Source organism: Megascapheus bottae, chromosome 34, assembly GCF_031878675.1.
Source record: "Megascapheus bottae isolate mThoBot1 chromosome 34, mThoBot2.hap1, whole genome shotgun sequence".
In the NCBI taxonomy this organism is placed as follows: domain Eukaryota; kingdom Metazoa; phylum Chordata; class Mammalia; order Rodentia; family Geomyidae; genus Megascapheus; species Megascapheus bottae.
This window is the reverse complement of record NC_143542.1, coordinates 4,719,082-4,736,965: the sequence shown is the minus strand read 5'-3', so window position 1 is coordinate 4,736,965 and position 17,884 is coordinate 4,719,082. Positions and strand designations below refer to the sequence as shown.

General features: G+C 62.1%; 3 protein-coding genes across 5 annotated transcripts; 2 read left to right on the top strand and 1 right to left on the bottom strand.

Annotated features, from left to right (window-relative positions):
• The first annotated feature begins 277 nt into the window (after positions 1–277).
• Positions 278–4,413, top strand: Cldn15 (claudin 15). The gene is made up of 5 exons (XM_090324349.1): positions 278–740; positions 2,922–3,086; positions 3,571–3,652; positions 3,740–3,856; positions 3,975–4,413. Exons 1-5 carry the CDS (start codon positions 524–526, stop codon positions 4,075–4,077), a joined length of 684 nt encoding a protein of 227 aa, XP_090180475.1. The 5' UTR covers positions 278–523; the 3' UTR covers positions 4,078–4,413.
• A 927-nt stretch (positions 4,414–5,340) lies between these two features.
• Positions 5,341–10,037, bottom strand: Znhit1 (zinc finger HIT-type containing 1). 3 transcript variants are annotated; one of them, XM_090324220.1, is made up of 5 exons: positions 9,925–10,037; positions 6,811–6,981; positions 6,480–6,559; positions 6,204–6,373; positions 5,341–6,110 (listed from the first exon to the last, which is right to left on the bottom strand). In XM_090324220.1, exons 1-5 carry the CDS (start codon positions 9,941–9,943, stop codon positions 6,089–6,091), a joined length of 462 nt encoding a protein of 153 aa, XP_090180346.1. In that variant the 5' UTR covers positions 9,944–10,037; the 3' UTR covers positions 5,341–6,088. The 3 variants fall into 3 exon arrangements, with proteins under 3 accessions (XP_090180346.1, XP_090180345.1, XP_090180344.1); XM_090324219.1 differs by lacking the exon at positions 9,925–10,037 and adding an exon at positions 8,903–9,003; XM_090324218.1 differs by lacking the exon at positions 9,925–10,037 and having other exon boundaries at positions 6,811–7,799.
• A 44-nt stretch (positions 10,038–10,081) lies between these two features.
• Plod3 (procollagen-lysine,2-oxoglutarate 5-dioxygenase 3) lies at positions 10,082–17,255 on the top strand. The gene is made up of 18 exons (XM_090324217.1): positions 10,082–10,202; positions 10,498–10,589; positions 10,708–10,844; positions 10,946–11,109; positions 11,252–11,364; positions 11,876–11,939; positions 12,795–12,892; positions 12,987–13,289; positions 13,363–13,484; positions 13,626–13,730; positions 13,841–13,966; positions 14,098–14,239; positions 14,370–14,483; positions 14,574–14,642; positions 15,359–15,463; positions 15,679–15,825; positions 16,237–16,362; positions 16,805–17,255. Exons 1-18 carry the CDS (start codon positions 10,082–10,084, stop codon positions 16,958–16,960), a joined length of 2,304 nt encoding a protein of 767 aa, XP_090180343.1. The 3' UTR covers positions 16,961–17,255.
• The last annotated feature ends 629 nt before the right edge of the window (positions 17,256–17,884 follow it).

Genomic DNA, 17,884 nt, shown 5'->3' with positions numbered 1-17,884 from the left:
CATGACCTGGCACCCTGGGGGCTGGCTGTGCCCTGGGATATGGGCTTGTTTGGCATGGTTACCTTTCCCCTCCTTGCCAGTCTGATTCCATTCTCTGGCCCCTGGTGAAGTCTGAGTCAGAGCAGGCCACTTCCCCTTGGCTGCGATGTCTCCCTCGGGGCGCTCCTGCCCCAGGGCCCGGCCACAGCTGTCCATCCAGGGGCAAGTCCACTCCCCCACCTGGCAGGGCGGGGAGTGGGGCTGGCCCAGAGGCTGGGGGTGGGGGTGGACTTTGGGCCATTTATTCCCTCCATCTCTTGTCAACAGCAGCAGAGCGCGCGGGCTCAGCTCCTTCCCCTGACGTGCAGGAAAGCGGAGACCAGGAGGACAGCAGAGAACCTCGAGGCAGAGGCAGCCCGGAGCCCAGGAGCAGCGGGCCGACTCTTTAGCAGGGCCTCCCGGGCCAGAGCCCCTTGGGGGCCCCCCAGGGGTGCTGCCCTCACCCCTCTGTGGGGCTGCCGCCCAGGGGGGCCTGCCATCCAGGATGTCTCTGGCTGTGGAGACCTTCGGCTTCTTCCTGTCGGCCGTGGGGCTGCTGATGCTGGGGTTGACGCTGCAGAATAGCTACTGGCGGGTGTCCACTGTGCATGGCAACGTCATCACCACCAACACCATCTATGAGAACCTCTGGTTCAGCTGCGCCACCGATTCCCTGGGCGTCTCCAACTGCTGGGAGTTCCCGTCCATGCTCGCGCTGTCCGGTATGGGCCACGACGGGGGCGGGGGCACAGCCAGGACTACCATCTGGAGGTAGAAAACCCCTTACAGTGTGGCCCCAGGTCAAGCCCTGCCCACCATCTGCACCCTTAGGACACAGGTTTGGGGCAACAGGTGGGCACACCGGGTACATGTGGGGTTCTATTCCAGACAGGACTGCGAGACCGAGGCCCCACATGGTCCTTGGGGTGGCAGATCGGTTGCCAGTGTCTGTGACCTACCCAGATGGCTGGCTGCCCTCCTGAGCTCAACAGGGCTCTTGGCTCCTGGCTGTGGTGGAAGGGGGCGCCAGATAGACACGAATGCTGGCTACACAGGGCTGTGAGCATATGTGTGTGTTTGGGGGGTTTCATGGTGGTTGTTGAGGTTTTTTGTTTTTTTGTTTTTTGTTTTCTCTCATTCCTGGGGCTTGTGTTCAGGGCCTGAGAACCATCCTTGGGCTTTCTCAAGGCCCACTTGAGCCACAGCACCATTTCTGGCTTTTTCTATGTATGTGCTACCAAGGAATTGAACCCAGGTCTTTGTGCATGCCAGGCGAGCACTCTACCACTGGGCCAAACTCTTGGCCCAGTTGTTGAAGTTTTTTTAAAGGGTTATATATAACCTCGGCTGTGAAACTTCTTGGATAATTACACTGAAAGACATGGAGACACATCCCTTAGATCTGAGGATCTCAGTTCTAAGCCAGCATGGGCAGGAGAGTTCAAGAAATTCTTCTTTCTATTAACCACCAAAAAGCTGGAGGAGGAGCTGTGGTTCCTCATTAGCCCTGAGTGGAAAAAGCAAAGTTCAAGTCCCAGGACTAGCCACACCAAACAAGATGCCCTGAGCATCTGGGTGCTCAGACCCGCTGACTCTTCTGAGTCAACCTTTCCGCTTTCTGTCCAGGACTGACTGTCTGCGTGCAGGCCAGCCCCTCCCCTGAAAAGGTGAGGCCAGTGAGGGCCGGAAGCCCAGAGTGCCACCAGCCTGCAGCAGCCCCGTGTAAGGGTGTTTACCTAGAGAGCCTGGCACCCAGGGGGCCTGTGGGGAGGTGTGCGTGTGCACAGCCTCCTCCCTTCCCTTTTTGCCTCGCTGTGAACCCCATGCCTGCAGAGGTGGGGGTTCAGAAGCTGGGCGTCCCTGCAGGCCTGTGCAAGCTGCATGGTGTTGGAGGCGCTGAGGGAAGTAGGCCTCCAGACCCAGATTCTCCCAGGGCTGTGGGGCTGCCCTGCCCGCTGTGTGAAGACACCTCCAAGGGCTGCAGAGTTGGCAGGGGGGCTCTGGAGGGCATCACTGGGAGTCTGAATGTCCTCCTAGAGAACATCGTCCCCTTCCCTGCTCCCTAGCTCAGGCCACTGTCCCTCTTCCTGGTAAGGACCCAGCCTTTTCCCTGAGACACGTGCTTGGGCCCCACCTGGGAAAGGGGTGCAAGGTCCTTGGGAATGAATGCTTCACAACTATCAGACATAGGAGGAAGAGCAGGACCAGAAAGGAAGCGGCAACTGCCCTTAGCTATGAGAAAGGGAAAACTGAGGCATCCTGAGAATATGAATGGAGTGACTTGGATACAGGTCCTGGGCCCAGTACCCCACCTTTCCCAATTAGAAACGCCCCTGATCTTCTGCAACTGGCCCCTACTGCCCCCTACTGGTCATTCTGGGCAGGAACTCAGGTCATGCCTGGAGGCAGAGGTGGGGTTTGATGGGGTTGTGAAGCCCTTGGCTCCCAAGGAGTGGTGATTTTCACATTTCCACTGCCATGGCCCGGGAGAGGATCCTGATAGGGGAGAGGCCACAGAGGTCTAAGAGGCTGGGCACAGGGTGCCCCGAGAGCTGCGTACACAGGAGTGCCGGGTAGGACCCTGGAACAGGGCCACGGTGGGGAAGAGGCCCGTGGTCTTTAAGAAGCTGGGAGCGGGGCCGGGAGTTTGGCCTAGTGGTAGAGTGCCTGCCTAGCATGCACGGAGACCCAGGTTCGATTCCTCGGTACCACATATATAGAAAAAGCCAGAAGTGGTGCGGTGGCTCAGGGTAGAACACTAGCCTTGAGGAAAGCCCAAGGACAGTGCTCAGGCCCTGAGCTCAAGCCCAGGACTGGCAAAAAAAAAAAGCTGGGAGCCAGCAGGGACACAGGTGCATGTCCAGAAGGGCAGAGGGTGACCACGGTGCCCCCGCCCCTCCCAGGGTACGTCCAGGGCTGCCGTGCCCTCATGATCACCGCCATCCTGCTGGGCTTCCTGGGCCTGGGTCTGGGCCTGCTGGGGCTGCGCTGCACCAGCCTGGGAAGTGTGGAGCTCTCCAGGAAAGCCAAGCTGGCAGCCATCGCCGGGGCCCTGCACATACTGGCTGGTAATCGAGAGGGTGATCCCGGCCTCTCTGCGCTCACCTCCTGCTCACCTTCCCTTTGGCACTGACACCTGGCCCTCCACCCTCTGTTCTCCGCAAATCTCCCGAGAGAGCCAGGGCTCCCTGGAGTCAAGTGTGAGCCAGCTGGTGACACTGACTCCAGAGCCAAGTGGGACTTCAGGACTTGCACTACCCAGTAGGCAGAGTGAGGTCGGGGGCTCGTGTCACCATGCCGGGCCCTCACAGTAAGCCTGGGAGGCAGGGTGGGTATGGTGAGAGAGGTTCAAGCCAGGGCACAGTGACGACTGGAGTCGGGAGGCCCCAGCAGAGGGCCCTGGGCCTTCAGGACTCAGGTGTGGGCTCAGGCCTAGGGTACAGAGTGAACAGGGCCAGGCTGCGGGGCGGGGGTCCTGAGCGCTGGAACAGGAAGGCCTATGGGCTGGACCCCTAGGCTCCAGGCACTAGCGTGGCCTCCCCTGCTTCCCAGGGGCCTGCGGGATGGTGGCCATCTGCTGGTACGCGGTCAACATCACCCAGAACTTCTTCAACCCCCTGTACAATGGGACCAAGTGAGTGGGGGCCGACCTGCCAAGCTCGGAGGGAATCGCCCCTTCTCCACCCCTTCCCCTCCCCACCCTCACCATGCCTCCATCCAGGTATGAGCTGGGCCCTGCCCTCTACCTGGGCTGGAGCGCCTCCCTGCTGTCCATCCTGGGCGGCAGCTGCCTGGGCTCCAGCTGCTGCTGCCGCTCCAAGGAAGAGCCGGAGGCCCGGTGAGTTAGGGGGACATGGGAAGAGGAGGGGGAGGAGGGAGAGCACGGGATGAGGAGGGAGAGCAGGAGGTGAGGAGGGGGATGGGAGCAGGCTCCTCTGGTGACATCTCTCCCACAGGTCCAGGCTTCCCTACAAGGCGTCCACAGTGGTGGTGGCAGCGCCCGCCCCCTCGGATGAAGATATCAGCTTTGGGAAATATGGCAAAAATGCTTACGTGTAGGTGTGGTGGGTGGTGGCGTCTTGGCCTGTGGATCATCCCTGGTTCTTCCCACAGCCCCCCAGCAGAGAGGGTCCCTTTCTGGGCCCTGAGACCAATGGTCCCTTAATAGCCTCAGGCAAGTCCTTCCCTGGCCTGCCACTACCTGGAGGCCTGCCCACCCCAGCCCTCACACCCCGCCTCTGACAGGCCCAGGCTCAGGGCCCCTCCTGCCCCCCTGGAGCTCCCACCCTCCCAGGCCCAGAAGGTGTTGGGAGAACTCCCCTGGGGGCTGGAGCAGCCCCCCCTGTGTGCACCCTACATGAATACGTGCATAAATAAACGTGCATTGTGACTGCTGTGCTGTCCAGTGCCTTTGGGCTTTCTTTTCAGGCACAGTAGTGTCAGTGATTCACGTGGTACCTGGGGCTCTGAGGGCTTAGGAAAAGGGAGGAATCTGGAGATAGAGATGGCGGGGGGGGGTGGCGGGGGTGGGGGTGAGGGCAGTGTCTGTGTCCAGCTCAGACACTGGGTCATGGGCAGGCTGGTCACAGGACCAGTGGGTAACAAGTACGAGGCTGCTGAATGGAAGCTGAGGGTCTGGGCCCAGGCCTGCGGGTGTCCCTGTGTCCCAGCTGGTGTCAACAGCATCTCCCTTACTCTCTGACCTCACTGCTCTCTGCACCAGCCCTCCTGTCTAACCCTTCCCCTCCTTTCAGAAAAATGACACAGAACCAAGCCTCAGTGCCAGCCTGGGTTGCCTTGTCTTTATCTGTCACCTGCCACAAAGTTGTGACAATCTATGGACATGCTGAGCCTTTCCTGCCGTGCATTCCCAGCTGTTTTCTCTTGTTTTGTGTGTGCTTTCCTTGGGCTTGAACTTGGTCTCCGAGCTATCCTTGAGCTCCAGGCTAGCACTCTGCCACTTGAGCTACCGTGGTACTTCTGGTCTTCTGCTGTTCATTGGACAGAAGAGTCTCACAGACTTTCCTGCCGGAACTGGCTTCAAATGACAATAATGAGATCGAGTTCAGCCTCCTGAGTTGCTGGGATTACAGGTGTGAGCCACGGCGCCCAGCACGGCTGGTAATCTTGGGGGAGTGCCGTGCGCCCTGACTGCGCATGTAAGCACAGATCCACCCGTGTTAGGGTTTGAGGTGGTATCGAGCCCACATCGGGTCATCCCCGAGCCTGCGGCCAGCGCCATGCAGTATGGAGCCCCACCCCTGCCGCCACACACCTCCCTCTGCCAGGCGAGGTGCTAGAATAAACACCCAGGGGTCCCAGGATAGTTCACTCGGTCATTTATTCATAAGATGGAGACGAGAGTCAGCTGAAGAAGTCTAGCACCCGGGGCCACCAGAGACGTCTGGACAGCCACCCCACAGCAGGGACTCCCCAAACTCTGCTGCTTCACAGGCAGAGGCCCCAGGGCAGGCTGACTGACCACTCCAGTCAGTGTGCACCAAGGGCACAGCGAGGACGGCTCCTCTTGTCGTGCCTCTACCCTCTTCCCAGCCACCCAGCTCGCAGACCCAGCCACACCTCTCAAATTGAACTCAGAGGAACTCAGGGAAGCCGACAATAAAGAAAGAAGTGAATTTGATAACCAAGCAAAACGACAGGAACCGCCAAGAAGCTGGTATGGAGCAGCTGTCACCCAGTGCCCACACGGCAGGAGCTCAAGTCTGAGGTCAGCCTGGCTACTGGAAAGTCACCACCACAAGAAAAAGAAAAGGAAAAATGTAGTCAAACAAGGCAGCGACGTGGCCGGGCTGAACTCGGATCTGTCCTGGTGGTGGGGGGGGGGCAGTGCTGGAGGTCAGCACAGGTTGCAGGAGCAGCAGGCAGCCTGTGGCCCTCCCGCCCCCCCCATGACCAAGCCCAGCAGCTCCTCCTGCCAGGCCTTTTAGTCCTATGGCAGCCTCTGGCAGGACCAGCCCTGGTGGTCAGTCGAGGGTTTTCTGGGCCAGGTGGCCTTCTCTGCTTGGGCCTCCGCCTCTGTCTCTGCATGGTGATGGCGGCCCCTCCCTGCTCACACAGTCCACTTGAGACACCTGCAGACAGAGGAGGCCAGGGAAGGAGCCAGGACTCAGGAGGCCGTGGCCATGTGCAGGACAGTGGGGGTGGTGGGCGAGGCCCCAGCGTACCTGGTCTCCTGGTGGGTGCCCAGACAGCGAACAGTGCAGTACCGGGCGCCACAGCTCACGCAGGTGTAGGGGGAGGGGAAGCCGCATACGGCGCAGAAGGGGCGCTGCGGCCGGGATGGGGGGCCCGCACAGGCGGTCAGGTAGTTGGGACCCTCAGCCACACTCAGGTTCTGCAGAGAGAAGCAGGGCACTGTGCCGGCTCAGTGTCTAGGTTTGCCTGGTCCCCCCCTCCTTCCCACCCCCCTCCCCGCTGACTGCCTTCCCAGCCCCTCTTACCTGCTCCTCCAGCAAGGCCTGGAAGTTCTTTCGGAAGCGAAGTTTAAAATGATCACCTCGGGTTTTCTTCTTTTTCTTCCCTGGCAGTCAAGAGCAGTGAGTTTGTCTGACACAATGGACACCCATCACACGCCTTCCTGCAGCCGCCCAACCCTGTTTCTCCAGTCACGGCCATTGTCAACCCATCCAACCCAGTCTAAGGCTTTTTTCCTGCTTCTTTATTGCACACACAAGGAAACTGAGGCACACAGAGCAGATAACTAGTAGGGCCAAAGGCCCAGAGACACCACCACCCCAAGATCTCACCTCAGCAGTGTTTCTGGAGCCTCACCTGTCTCTGCATCGTCGTCAAACTGAGGCAGCCTCTTGGCGAGCTGGGGAAGGCCGGCGTGGGGGTCGTCCTGGAAGTTGTCATTCTCCAGGGCCTCCAGCTGCCGGTCGATGCGGCGCTGGCGGGCGGCTCGGTCTAGCACACGCCGCTGCCCAGGGTCCTGGGAGCGAACTAGATGGAACGGGATGAAGGAAGTTCTGGGAATCACAGTACAAAGCCAGACTAAGCAGAAAAGTCCATGAGACTCTTTAACTTGAATAAACCACTCAAAAAAGTCGGAAGCGATGCTACCACAAGTGGTAGAAAGCGAGCCTTGAGCACAGAGGCTTAGCGACAATGTCCTGAGCCCAGGACCAGCAAAAAAAAAAAAAAAAAAAGAAAAAGAAGCTCTGGGAATCATACGGTGGCTCAGACCTGTGAGCCCCTCTACTCCACGACCTCAGCTTCAGCAGACCACCTCACTAAACTCTCCCAGTCAGTACAAAGTCAGGCCGGAAGCATGGCTCAGACATAGAAGACCAGCCTACAAGCATGAGGTACTGCATTCAAACCCTAGTACTTGCAAACAAAAAGTGCACCTCTATGAATGTGCACAGAATTTTTGTTCTTGTTATTATTCCTAAGTAATATTGGGTCATCATATGAGAGCATCGTACTAGGTGCTGCGTATAACCTAGAGATTTTAATGTACAGGGAAGGGAAGCTCTGTGTAAATATGACAGCATTTTATATTGGGGCCTTGGGCACCTCAGCGAGTTCAGTGCCCACGCAGAGTGCTGGTCCAGGAATGCGTCCCCAGGAGCACCGAGGGGTAACTGTACCAGGCTCTTAGCTAGACATGATGGTGCACATGTAAATCCCAGCCTGGGGGGAGGTAGGAGCAGGAGTCTGAGGCCAGTATGGGTGGGCTACCATCTTCAAATGAAAAAAGAAAAAAATTAAAGCACAAAATTCTGGCCACTGCTCTGAATTTCTTCCTTTACAATGCCTAGGTTACAATGCCTAGGTTCCGGTACTGCAAGAGTCTGCAGGAAGAGAAATAACTAAGCAAACAGGTCCGGTGCTGCCAGGCACAGAAGCACAAAGGAGTACAGAGCCCAAGACACACATACTGGCTTTGGGGTGGCCAGTCAGGGGGTACTTGTGGCAGGTAAATCTAGGCGGAAGCCTAAGTCCTCAGCAGCCTGGGGCGAGAGAAAGGGAAATGTTTAGGCCTTGGTGCCAGACTGCACGAGGGAAGGCCAGGAGCTTTTAACAAACCCACAGGTATTCGGCGTGGCTGGTGTGTAATGCATGTGGGGAGGGGGTTGTCAGATGAAGGCAAGCCAGACCTCTCAGCCATACCATTACTTCTGTAAAGGGGTTCAGATCTGGGAGTTTCATGAAGGTGGTTTGGGAGCCAGATGGAAAAATGGATGACATCACTCAACTCAGTGTATTGCAAGTCAATGTGACCGCATTCATGCTTTGATCCTTTGCTCTCAAAATCTCGGAATGTGACGTCTGGACAAACGAAGACTCTTCGGAATGAGAGCCCAGGTGCTGGTGGGCTCACACCTGTAATCCCAGGTATTCAGGAGGCTGCGATCCGAGGATCATGGTTCAAAGCCAGCCCGGGGAAGTGTCAAGTCCATGAGACACTTACCTCCAATCAACCCCAGGAAAACCAGAGGTAAACCTGTGAAGGCTTGGCCTTGATCACAAAGGGCCCAGTGACAGCGCCCAGGCCCCAAGCCAAGCCCCACCACCCACAAAACGAACCAACGAATGGAAAAAACTATAAAACGGGGTCCTCAGATGGTGCTAGCCGTATGACAAGGGTCTAACAGGCATGTTCGCCTAAGGATCCATTGCCAACACCCAGATAAAGAACAGTCCCATCCTGCGCTAGCCCCAATCAAGCCACAACGGCTTTGCTCCAAGATGGTACCCGGGCCCGGCCACAAGAAAACACACCACACCGTGTCCCCGGGGCCCTCTGCCCACGGCACGGACCACGCTGGCCAGTCAGCGTTTGGGGGGGGGGGTTGAGACGAGGAGATCCCAGCTGGGGCGGGAGAGGCGGGAGGACGGCGGTGAACTCATCACATACCCGAGGTTTTCTTCTCTACCATGGGCGCGACACCGCGGCCGGAAGAGCCCACTGCGCATGCGGGCGAACCCAGCCAACCACGGGGCGAATGGGAGCGCGGGACACCCAGGGACGCATGCGCAGCGCGGCCTTCCCAGTCGGCCTCGGCCGTCGACACCGCGGCCGGAAGAGCCCACTGCGCATGCGGACGAACCCAGCCAACCACGGGGCAGCGGGAGCGCAGGACACCCGCGGGCGCATGCGCAGCGCGGCCTCCCCAGCCGGCCGGGGCCGTCGGGCCGTGACGTTCCCTTAGAGACAGGGACGCTTTCCGCCATCTTTGTGAAGGGCACGCCTGCTTCCGGCCTCAACATGGTTGCCCGAAATTCTTTAAAAAAAAAAAAAATACCTCGGAACTGGTTCAAGAGGTGGCCTGGGTCTCTCCGACCCCAGAGAGCCCCCGGGGGCCCACGGCGAGCTCCCCGGGGCGCCGGCCCGGCCTCCGGCCCGCCGAGGGAAGGGCGCGCCCCCGCCCCGCGCGCCCCCGCCCCCCGCGGCCCCGCGCGCCCCCGCCCCGCGCGCCCCCGGCCCGCCCGGCCCCGCGCGCCCCCCCGCCCCGCGCGCCCCCTCGGCCCGCCCGGCCCCGCGCGCCCCCCCGCCCCGCGCGCTCCCGGCCCGCCCGGCCCCGCGCGCCCCCCGGCCCCGCGCGCCCCCCGGCCCCGCGCGCTCCCGGCCCGCCCGGCCCCGCGCGCCCCCCGGCCCCGCGCGCCCCCCGGCCCCGCGCGCCCCCGGCCCGCCCGGCCCCGCGCGCCCCCCGGCCCCGCGCGCCCCCGGCCCGCCCGGCCCCGCGCGCCCCCCCGCCCCGCGCGCCCCCCGGCCCCGCGCGCCCCCCGCCCCGCGCGCCCCCCGGCCCCGCGCGCTCCCGGCCCGCCCGGCCCCGCGCGCCCCCCCGCCCCGCGCGCCCCCCCGGCCCGCCCGGCCCCGCGCGCCCCCCCCGCCCCGCGCGCCCCCGCCCGGCCCCCGCTCCCCGGGACAATCCTTGCCTTGTCTCGCCGCCTGCATCGGGGCTTCTCCGTGGCCTCGGGCGACGCCTTCTTCCCAGGGCGGAGCCCGGGCCTGCGCCGCTGGGCGGCTTCTAGAAGCTTCCCGGCCGTGGCGCACCAGCCCCGGGTGAGCCTGCGCGCCGCCCCGCTGCCCACCATGGCCGCCCGCGGCCTGCGACCCCGGCTCCTTCTCCTGCTGCTGCTGCCGCTGCTTCGGCCTCCCGCGGCCGGGGCTTCGGCCTCCGAGCAGCCCCGGCGCACAGGCGCCGTCAACCCAGGTGAGAGCCGAGGCCGGGCGGCGCGCGCGGGCGATGCAAGGGCCCCCCGGGGGGAATGGCGGGGCCCACCGCCGGCCCCCAGCCCGCCAGGCCAGGCCACGGGGCTCCTGGCTCCAAAGGCCGGCGGTGAAGCTGTGGTCCGGGTGGTAGAGCGCCAGGCCGGGACTGGAAAGCAGAAGGAACAGGGCCGAGTGGACTGGGGGGGGGGGGGGCAGCGGGGCTGCAGAGAGCCCTGCACGGCGGGGCGGCAGCGCCCGGGCAGCCGGGCCTCAGGTGTGGGCCTCCCTGCCGACAGAGAAGCTGCTGGTGATCACCGTGGCCACGGCCCAGACCGAGGGCTACCTGCGGTTCCTGCAGTCCGCCAAGTTTTTCAACTACACTGTGCGCGTAAGTCGGGGTCCCGGGAGGGGTTGGAGACTGTGTGCAGGGGTCCCCACACCGAGCCTCGTCAGCTCTCCCCACGCCTGAACCACCCCTCCCTGGCCCGGCCCCCGTCTCTCCATAGACACTGGGCCTGGGACAGGAGTGGCGAGGGGGCGACGTGGCCCGCACAGTTGGCGGAGGCCAGAAGGTCAGGTGGCTGAAGAAGGAGATGGAGAAGTATGCTGATCGAGAGGACATGGTCATCATGTTCGTGGACAGGTCCGGAAGGGCTGGGGTGGTGAGAGGAGGAGGAGGAGGAGGAGGAGGGTTGGTTCCCAGGCCCCTACAGCCCCCTGCTCATCCCCCCCTTCCTTTCCCAGCTACGATGTACTTCTGGCCGGCAGCCCCTCCGAGCTGCTGAAGAAGTTTATCCAGAGCGGCAGCCGCCTGCTCTTCTCCGCGGAGGCCTTCTGCTGGCCCGAGTGGGGGCTGGCGGAGCAGTACCCAGAGGTGGGCACCGGCAAGCGCTTTCTCAACTCCGGTGGTGAGTGGCCCTGGGGCCTGAGGCCGAAGGAAGGGCACAGAGCGGTAGGTGGGCCCTGGGGACCCCAGGTGCCTGAGGTGAGGGGAGGGTCAGGCTCTGGGGACCCTGGGAGGCTTGGGGACAACTCCTCTTCCACCGCCAGGCTTCATTGGCTTTGCCCCCACCATCCACCGTCTGGTCCGCCAGTGGAAATACAAGGACGACGATGATGATCAGTTGTTCTACACTCGGCTCTACCTGGACCCGGGGCTGCGGGTAGGGAGGCGCTGGGGAAGAGGGCTTGTCCCTGTAAGGGGGCTCCTGCTGAATGGGAGAGAGGATTTTTTAAAATTCATTAGTTAATTAGTTTTGCCAGTCCTGGGGCTTGAACTCGGGGCCTGGGCACTGCCCCTGAGCTTCTTTTGCTCAAGGTTAGCACTCTACCACTTGAACCACAGTGCCACGTTCGGCTTTTTTTGTTTATATGACACTGAGGCATCCAACCCAGGCCTTTCTGCATGTGAAACAAGCACTCTACCTCTGAGCCACATTCCCAGCTTAGAGAGAGAGTTTAAGAGGGATCAGGCAAGCGCTGATGGTTCACACACTGAAATCTGAAGCCAAGGGAAAGTGGGAGCTTGAGTTCAAGCCCCAGTTCCAACTTCTCTCCAAAAAGAAAGAGGGAAGAGGAGGAGAAACAGAAGGAAGAGGGAGGGTTAAAAAATGTAAAGCTGGAGGGGCGGGCCCTCTGCGCCCTGCAGCTAACCATGGCTCTCACCCCATCCAGGAGAAACTCGGCCTCAGTCTGGACCACAAATCCCGCATCTTCCAGAACCTCAATGGGGCTTTAGGTAAGGAGGAGACGCGGGCAGCGGGCAGTGAGGGGCCCTGCCTGGCCTAGAGCTCCTGGCGGAACTCAGCTAGTGTCTGCCTTGCCTCTGTCTACACACCTGTGTGTGCATATCTGCGTCCACCTTAACCTGTGTGTCTACACGTCAGTGTATACTTCACACCCGTGTGTATTCCCACCCATGTACGTCTCAGTGAGTGTTCACGTGTGTTCCTACCTGTATTCCCATCTGTGTCCCTCCCCTGTGTCCATCACGCTGCGATGAAAAGATCTGTATACTGTGCGCCCAGTTACTTAGCCTGGAGCTTTAGGTCCTCAACCACACCCTATTTAGCACAGGTCCCATGAGGGAAGGACCCCAAGGGAAGGCGCTCTGGCTGCCCATTCTGGAGAGCCCCTTGGGCAGGAAGGCAGCTAACTCCCTGAGGGCTACGGATGACCCCAGGTCATTGTGGGTGGTGGCAGCAGCCCGACCATCTACAGAGGAGCCCCCGCTCCATCTGAGCCGCAGTACTTAGTATCACCCCACATGGTGGACATGTGTGCATGCTCTCATGCCAGTACTGGAGCTTGAACTCAGGGCCCAGGCGTTGTGGCGCGATCCCTTAGCTTTTTCCTGTGGGCTGTGCTCTGCCACTTGAGCCACCATTCCACTTTCAACTCTTTGGGGATTGGTTGGACATAAGAGCTTCATAAACTTTCCTGCCCGGGCTGGCTTTGAGCCTTGGATCTCCTTCTCCTGAGTAGCTGGGGTTACAGGTGTGAGCCATCAGCACGGGGCAACACCCCCTGTTTAGAGAATCCTGTTGTTCTCTCCTGGAGAAAAGGAGGCTGAAGCCCCCGCTTCCTTCCCCAGATGAGGTGGTCTTAAAGTTTGATCGGAATCGTGTACGGATCCGGAACGTGGCCTACGACACGCTTCCCGTAGTGGTCCATGGAAATGGCCCCACCAAGGTGCTTCTGGCTCTGCCCTCTGGCCGTCCCCAGCCGCCTCCTCCCTGTCGCCTGTGGACAGCCAGGCCTCCGCTCACCACTGCCTCCCCTGCAGCTGCAGCTCAACTACCTGGGCAACTATGTCCCCAATGGCTGGACGCCACAGGGCGGCTGCGGCTTCTGCGAGCAGCACGGGCGGACACTGCTGGAGAACCGGGTGAGGCGGGCAGCGGGGGGTGCACGGGCCGGGTGGGCGGCCCCTGAGCCCGGTCTCATGCTCTGGTCTGCACAGCCGGCCCCCCGCGTGCTCCTGGCCGTGTTTGTGGAGCAGCCCACCCCGTTCCTGCCCCGCTTCCTGCGGCGCCTGCAGCTCCTGGACTACCCCCCCGACCGCACCACGCTCTTCCTGCACAACGCCGTAAGACACCACCGCTCCGGGACCCCTGCTCCCCTCACCCGCCTCGCACCCTCACCCCCCCTCTCCTCGCCAGGAGGTGTTCCACGAGCCACACGTCGCCGAGGCCTGGCCGCAGCTCCAAGACCATTTCTTAGCCGCCAGGCTGGTGGGGCCAGAGGAGGCGCTGAGCCCCGGAGAGGCCAGGGACATGGCCATGTGAGCGGGTGCCCCCACCCCCCACTCCAGTGGAGACCCGGGGGCTGCCTTGGCCCCTTCCCCTCGGGCCCTGGAGGGCCCTTCCCGCCACCCCTCAGCACCACTTTGGCTCATGTCCCCTCCGGATCCTCTCCCCCATAGGGACCTCTGCCGGCAGGACCCCGAGTGCGAATTCTACTTCAGCCTGGATGCCGACGCCGTCCTCACCAACCCACAAACCCTCCGCCTCCTCATCGAGCAGAATAGGTCTTGTCCCACTCAGCCCGAGCCCTGAGACAGACGCCCGGACTCCCTCCTTAACCTTCCCCCCAGCAGGGACCCCCTCCCCCTCAGGACAGACCCCATCTTGTCTACAGGAAGGTGGTGGCCCCCATGCTGTCCCGGCATGGCAAGCTGTGGTCCAACTTCTGGGGGGCCCTGAGCCCCGATGAGTACTACGCCCGCTCCGAGGACTACGTGGAGCTGGTGCAGCGGAAGCGAGTGTGAGTCCTGCCCGCGCCGTGGCCCCTGCTCAAACCCCCAAGGCTCTGCACCCCCAGGCCCTGGTGGGGACCCGAGTGCTGGCTGTGGGGTGGGCTGTGGCCAGGCTCAGGGCTGGGGTGCGTTGTTGCAGGGGAGTGTGGAACGTGCCCTACATAGCCCAGGCCTACGTGATCCGCGGGGACACGCTGAGGACCGAGCTGCCCGAGAGGGCCGTGTTCTCCAGCAGTGACACAGACCCCGACATGGCCTTCTGCAAGAGCCTGCGGGACAGGGTGAGCGGCCCGGGGGCTCACCGCGTGTCACCTGTCCTCAGCTGCCACCACCACCCATGGGAGAAGGGGAGGGCCTTGTGTGTCACCTGCCCTCACGTGTCACCTGTCCTTCCACGCCACTGCGGCCCAGGGCATCTTCCTCCACCTCAGCAACCAGCATGAGTTCGGCCGGCTCCTGGCCACCGCCCGGTACGACACGGACCACCTGCACCCCGACCTCTGGCAGATCTTCGACAACCCCGTGGTATGTTGGTGAGGGCCCCCCATAGCCCGGGGAGGGCGGCCCGGGATGGCGGAAGGAAGGAGCTCCACTCAGTGCTCACCGCCCCCCCAGGACTGGAGAGAAACGTACATCCACGAGAACTACAGCCGCGCCCTGCACGGGGAGGGCCTGGTGGAGCAGGTGAGCCCTCAGGCCCCAGCCCACCCCGAGACCTCCCAGCACCCCGCACACCCCAGGGGCTCCCTGTACCCCCCACACCCCGAGGGTTCTCTACACCCTGTTACCCACACACTCTGAGGCCTCGAGGTGTAGCAGAAGCCTCGAGGCCAGAGCCTCTTGGGTCCATTGCTGGACTAGTGCTGGTCACATGGCCACCTCGAGCCCTGAGGGGTTCTCTTCTGTGGGAGTCGTGGTTCAATGGTGGAGTGCTGGCCGGCACGCGGGGGGCCCTGAGTTCAGTGCCTCCAGCCACCAGATAGAAAAGGGAAACCCAGGCAGGGCAGGTGGGATTCTGGCCGCCAATGGAGTGTTGGTCAGTGGACCTGGACGGCCCACTGAGGACACAGCACACAACTTAGGACAGCATCCTGCTAGCCAGCCCCACGCCAAGGCGGGGCCAGTCAATAGATGGTGCTGGTGACCATGAGTTTGAAAACCACTGTCCAGGGTGCTGGCCCCGGGGCCTCCTGCCTGGCACCATGGTGGAAGCTGGGGTTGGGGGCAGGCCCTCCTCCCTCCTCCACACTGGCCTCGCCCCCACAGCCCTAACTAGGCCTGGTCAATTGTTCCCTGGCAGTGACCCTCCTCCCCAGCTCCCCTCCTCCCTCCTCCCCCTCCCCGTCCCCGCTGCTCTCCTCTCTGCTCCATGTCCCAGCCCTCTACACTGCCATCCGCAGCCCTGTCCAGACGTGTACTGGTTCCCGCTGCTGTCGGAGCAGATGTGCGACGAGCTGGTGGAGGAGATGGAGAGCTTCGGCCAGTGGTCTGGGGGCCGGCACGAGGTCAGGGGGCCTGGGGAGGGCGGCGCTCGCTCACTCATGTGCTCACTCAGCCACTCGTGGCTTGTGGAGTATTTCCAGGGCCTTTGGTGTGGGGTAGGTTCTGTGGATGGGGTGGGGGGCAGGGGCTGCTCGGGAGAGGGCATGTGGCCTAGTGTGGCCCGCAGGCATGGGGGCCACGCCCTGGGGTGTGGGCACTCAGGGCCCGCTGCCCACAGGATTCCAGGCTGGCTGGTGGCTATGAAAACGTGCCCACCGTGGACATCCACATGAAGCAGGTGGGCTTCGAGGACCAGTGGCTGCAGCTGCTCAGGACTTACGTGGGGCCCATGACCGAGAGCCTCTTCCCCGGCTACCACACGAAGGTGCGTCACCCAGCTCCCCGTGGAATCTGGCCCTGGGTTCAAGATGCTCGCAGACAGCTGCTGGGCGCCAGTGGCCATGCCAGTCACCTCAGCTGCTCAGGAGGCTGAGATCGGGGGATCGGGAGGCCAGCCCGGCTGGAAAGGCCACGAGACGCTCACCTAAGTATTCACCGAAAAAAGCCCCAAGTGGAGCTGTGGCTCTAGTGGTAGAGCATGAGCCTTGAGAGGGAAAAACGGACGGGACAGTCCCCAGGGCGGCAGTTCAAACCCCAGCACTGGCGCACACACACACACACACACACACACACACACACACACACACACACGCATGCATACGCACACACGCGCGCGTGTGCGCATCCACACACACACAGCCCCTCTAGCCTTCCCTGTGGCCCGTGCCCTCCACAGACCCGCGCAGTCATGAACTTCGTGGTCCGCTACCGGCCAGACGAGCAGCCCGCGCTGCAGCCTCACCACGACTCCTCCACCTTCACCCTCAACGTCGCCCTCAACCACAAGGGCCTGGACTATGAGGTGAGCCCTCCCCCACTGCTCCTCCTCCCCCTTCCCCGCTAGCTTATGAACACGTCCTGGGGCGCCTGGCCCCAGCCCTGCTCCCCCTGCTCCACGTCCATTCCCCCTTCTCTCCCTCTCCTCCTCTCCCACTCCTGTCCCCACCTCTGCTTTCCCTCCTTCCCCTGCTCCACCTCTGCTCTCCCTCCTCCCCTGCTCCACATCTGCTTCCTCTCCTCCCCCCCTCCACTTCCGCTCTCCCTCCTCCCCTGTTCCACATCTGCTCTCCCCTCCTGCTCCACATCTGCTCCCTCTCCTCCCCCTGCTCCACTTCCGCTCTCCCTCCTCCCCTGTTCCACATCTGCTCTCCCCTCCTGCTCCACATCTGCTCCCTCTCCTCCCCCTGCTCCACTTCCGCTCTCCCTCCTCCCCTGCTCCATGTCCTCCCCCTCTTCTCCTCCAGGGAGGTGGCTGCCGCTTCCTGCGCTACAACTGCATCATCTCGTCCCCGAGGAAGGGCTGGGGGCTCCTGCACCCTGGCCGCCTCACTCACTACCACGAGGGCCTGCCCACGACGCGAGGCACCCGTTACATCATGGTGTCCTTCGTCGACCCCTGACACCGACCACGCTGCCAAACTTACCTGCCGTTGTGCCTTCTTGGGGGCCCAGCCCCCACCCTCAGAGAAAGGGCTCTGCCCTGTCTCCAGCTTCCTGACCCTGAGTCCCGTGTGCCTGGGCCTGGGCGTGTCATCTCCTCCCCACTTACAGCCCTTCAGGAAGTATCTGGCGTCCTCTGCCTTCCCCACAGTCCCCGGGGGCTCCTTGGGGAGCCTGCGGGGCTCTGGACGGCTCCCTGTGTATTAAGTTATTATGACTTACCCGCCTCCATCTCAATAAAGGAGGGTTTGTAAATGGTGGGCTCTTGACATTTGCTTTGGGTGGTCTTGCAGCATCTGACCGTGCCTCTCTCCCTCTTGTCTCTCCATCCAGAGGAGGGGGCCTGGTGGGCTTGGGGGGTTTTTGTGCTCCATCTGAGGTTTGAACTCAGGGTTTTGTGCATGTAAAAGCTTGGCTTTTTCCACTCAAGACTGGCACTCTGCTACTTCCACTGGAACCAGGGCTCCACTTCCGGCTTTTTGCTGGTTAATTGTGGCCAGTGTATTCCGGGTATTTCATCCTCACATCCCAGTGTCCTGAGCTACTAGGATTGCAGCTATGACCAGCAGTGCCCAGCTCCTGACTTGGAGCAGAGGGAGAGTGGAGCCAGCTCCCTCTTCACTGCCAGTGCCAGGAAAGTGAAGCAGAAGGGCCAAGCAAAGGAAGGTCAGCAAGGTCGAGTGCAGAAGAGAAGCCCCCAGGTTTTGCACTGGCCCCCACTTTGAAATGGGTAGGAGGGCGAGAAGTCCCGGCTCCTGTGGCAGAGCGTCTGTGTGGTGCAGAGACATCCCCAGGAAGGTTCAGAACTGGAATGTGGAGCCGGGGCAGAAGGACTGACCAGATCTTACCTCCAGGTTTGAGTCTCCCTGGAGCCTTGCCCAGGC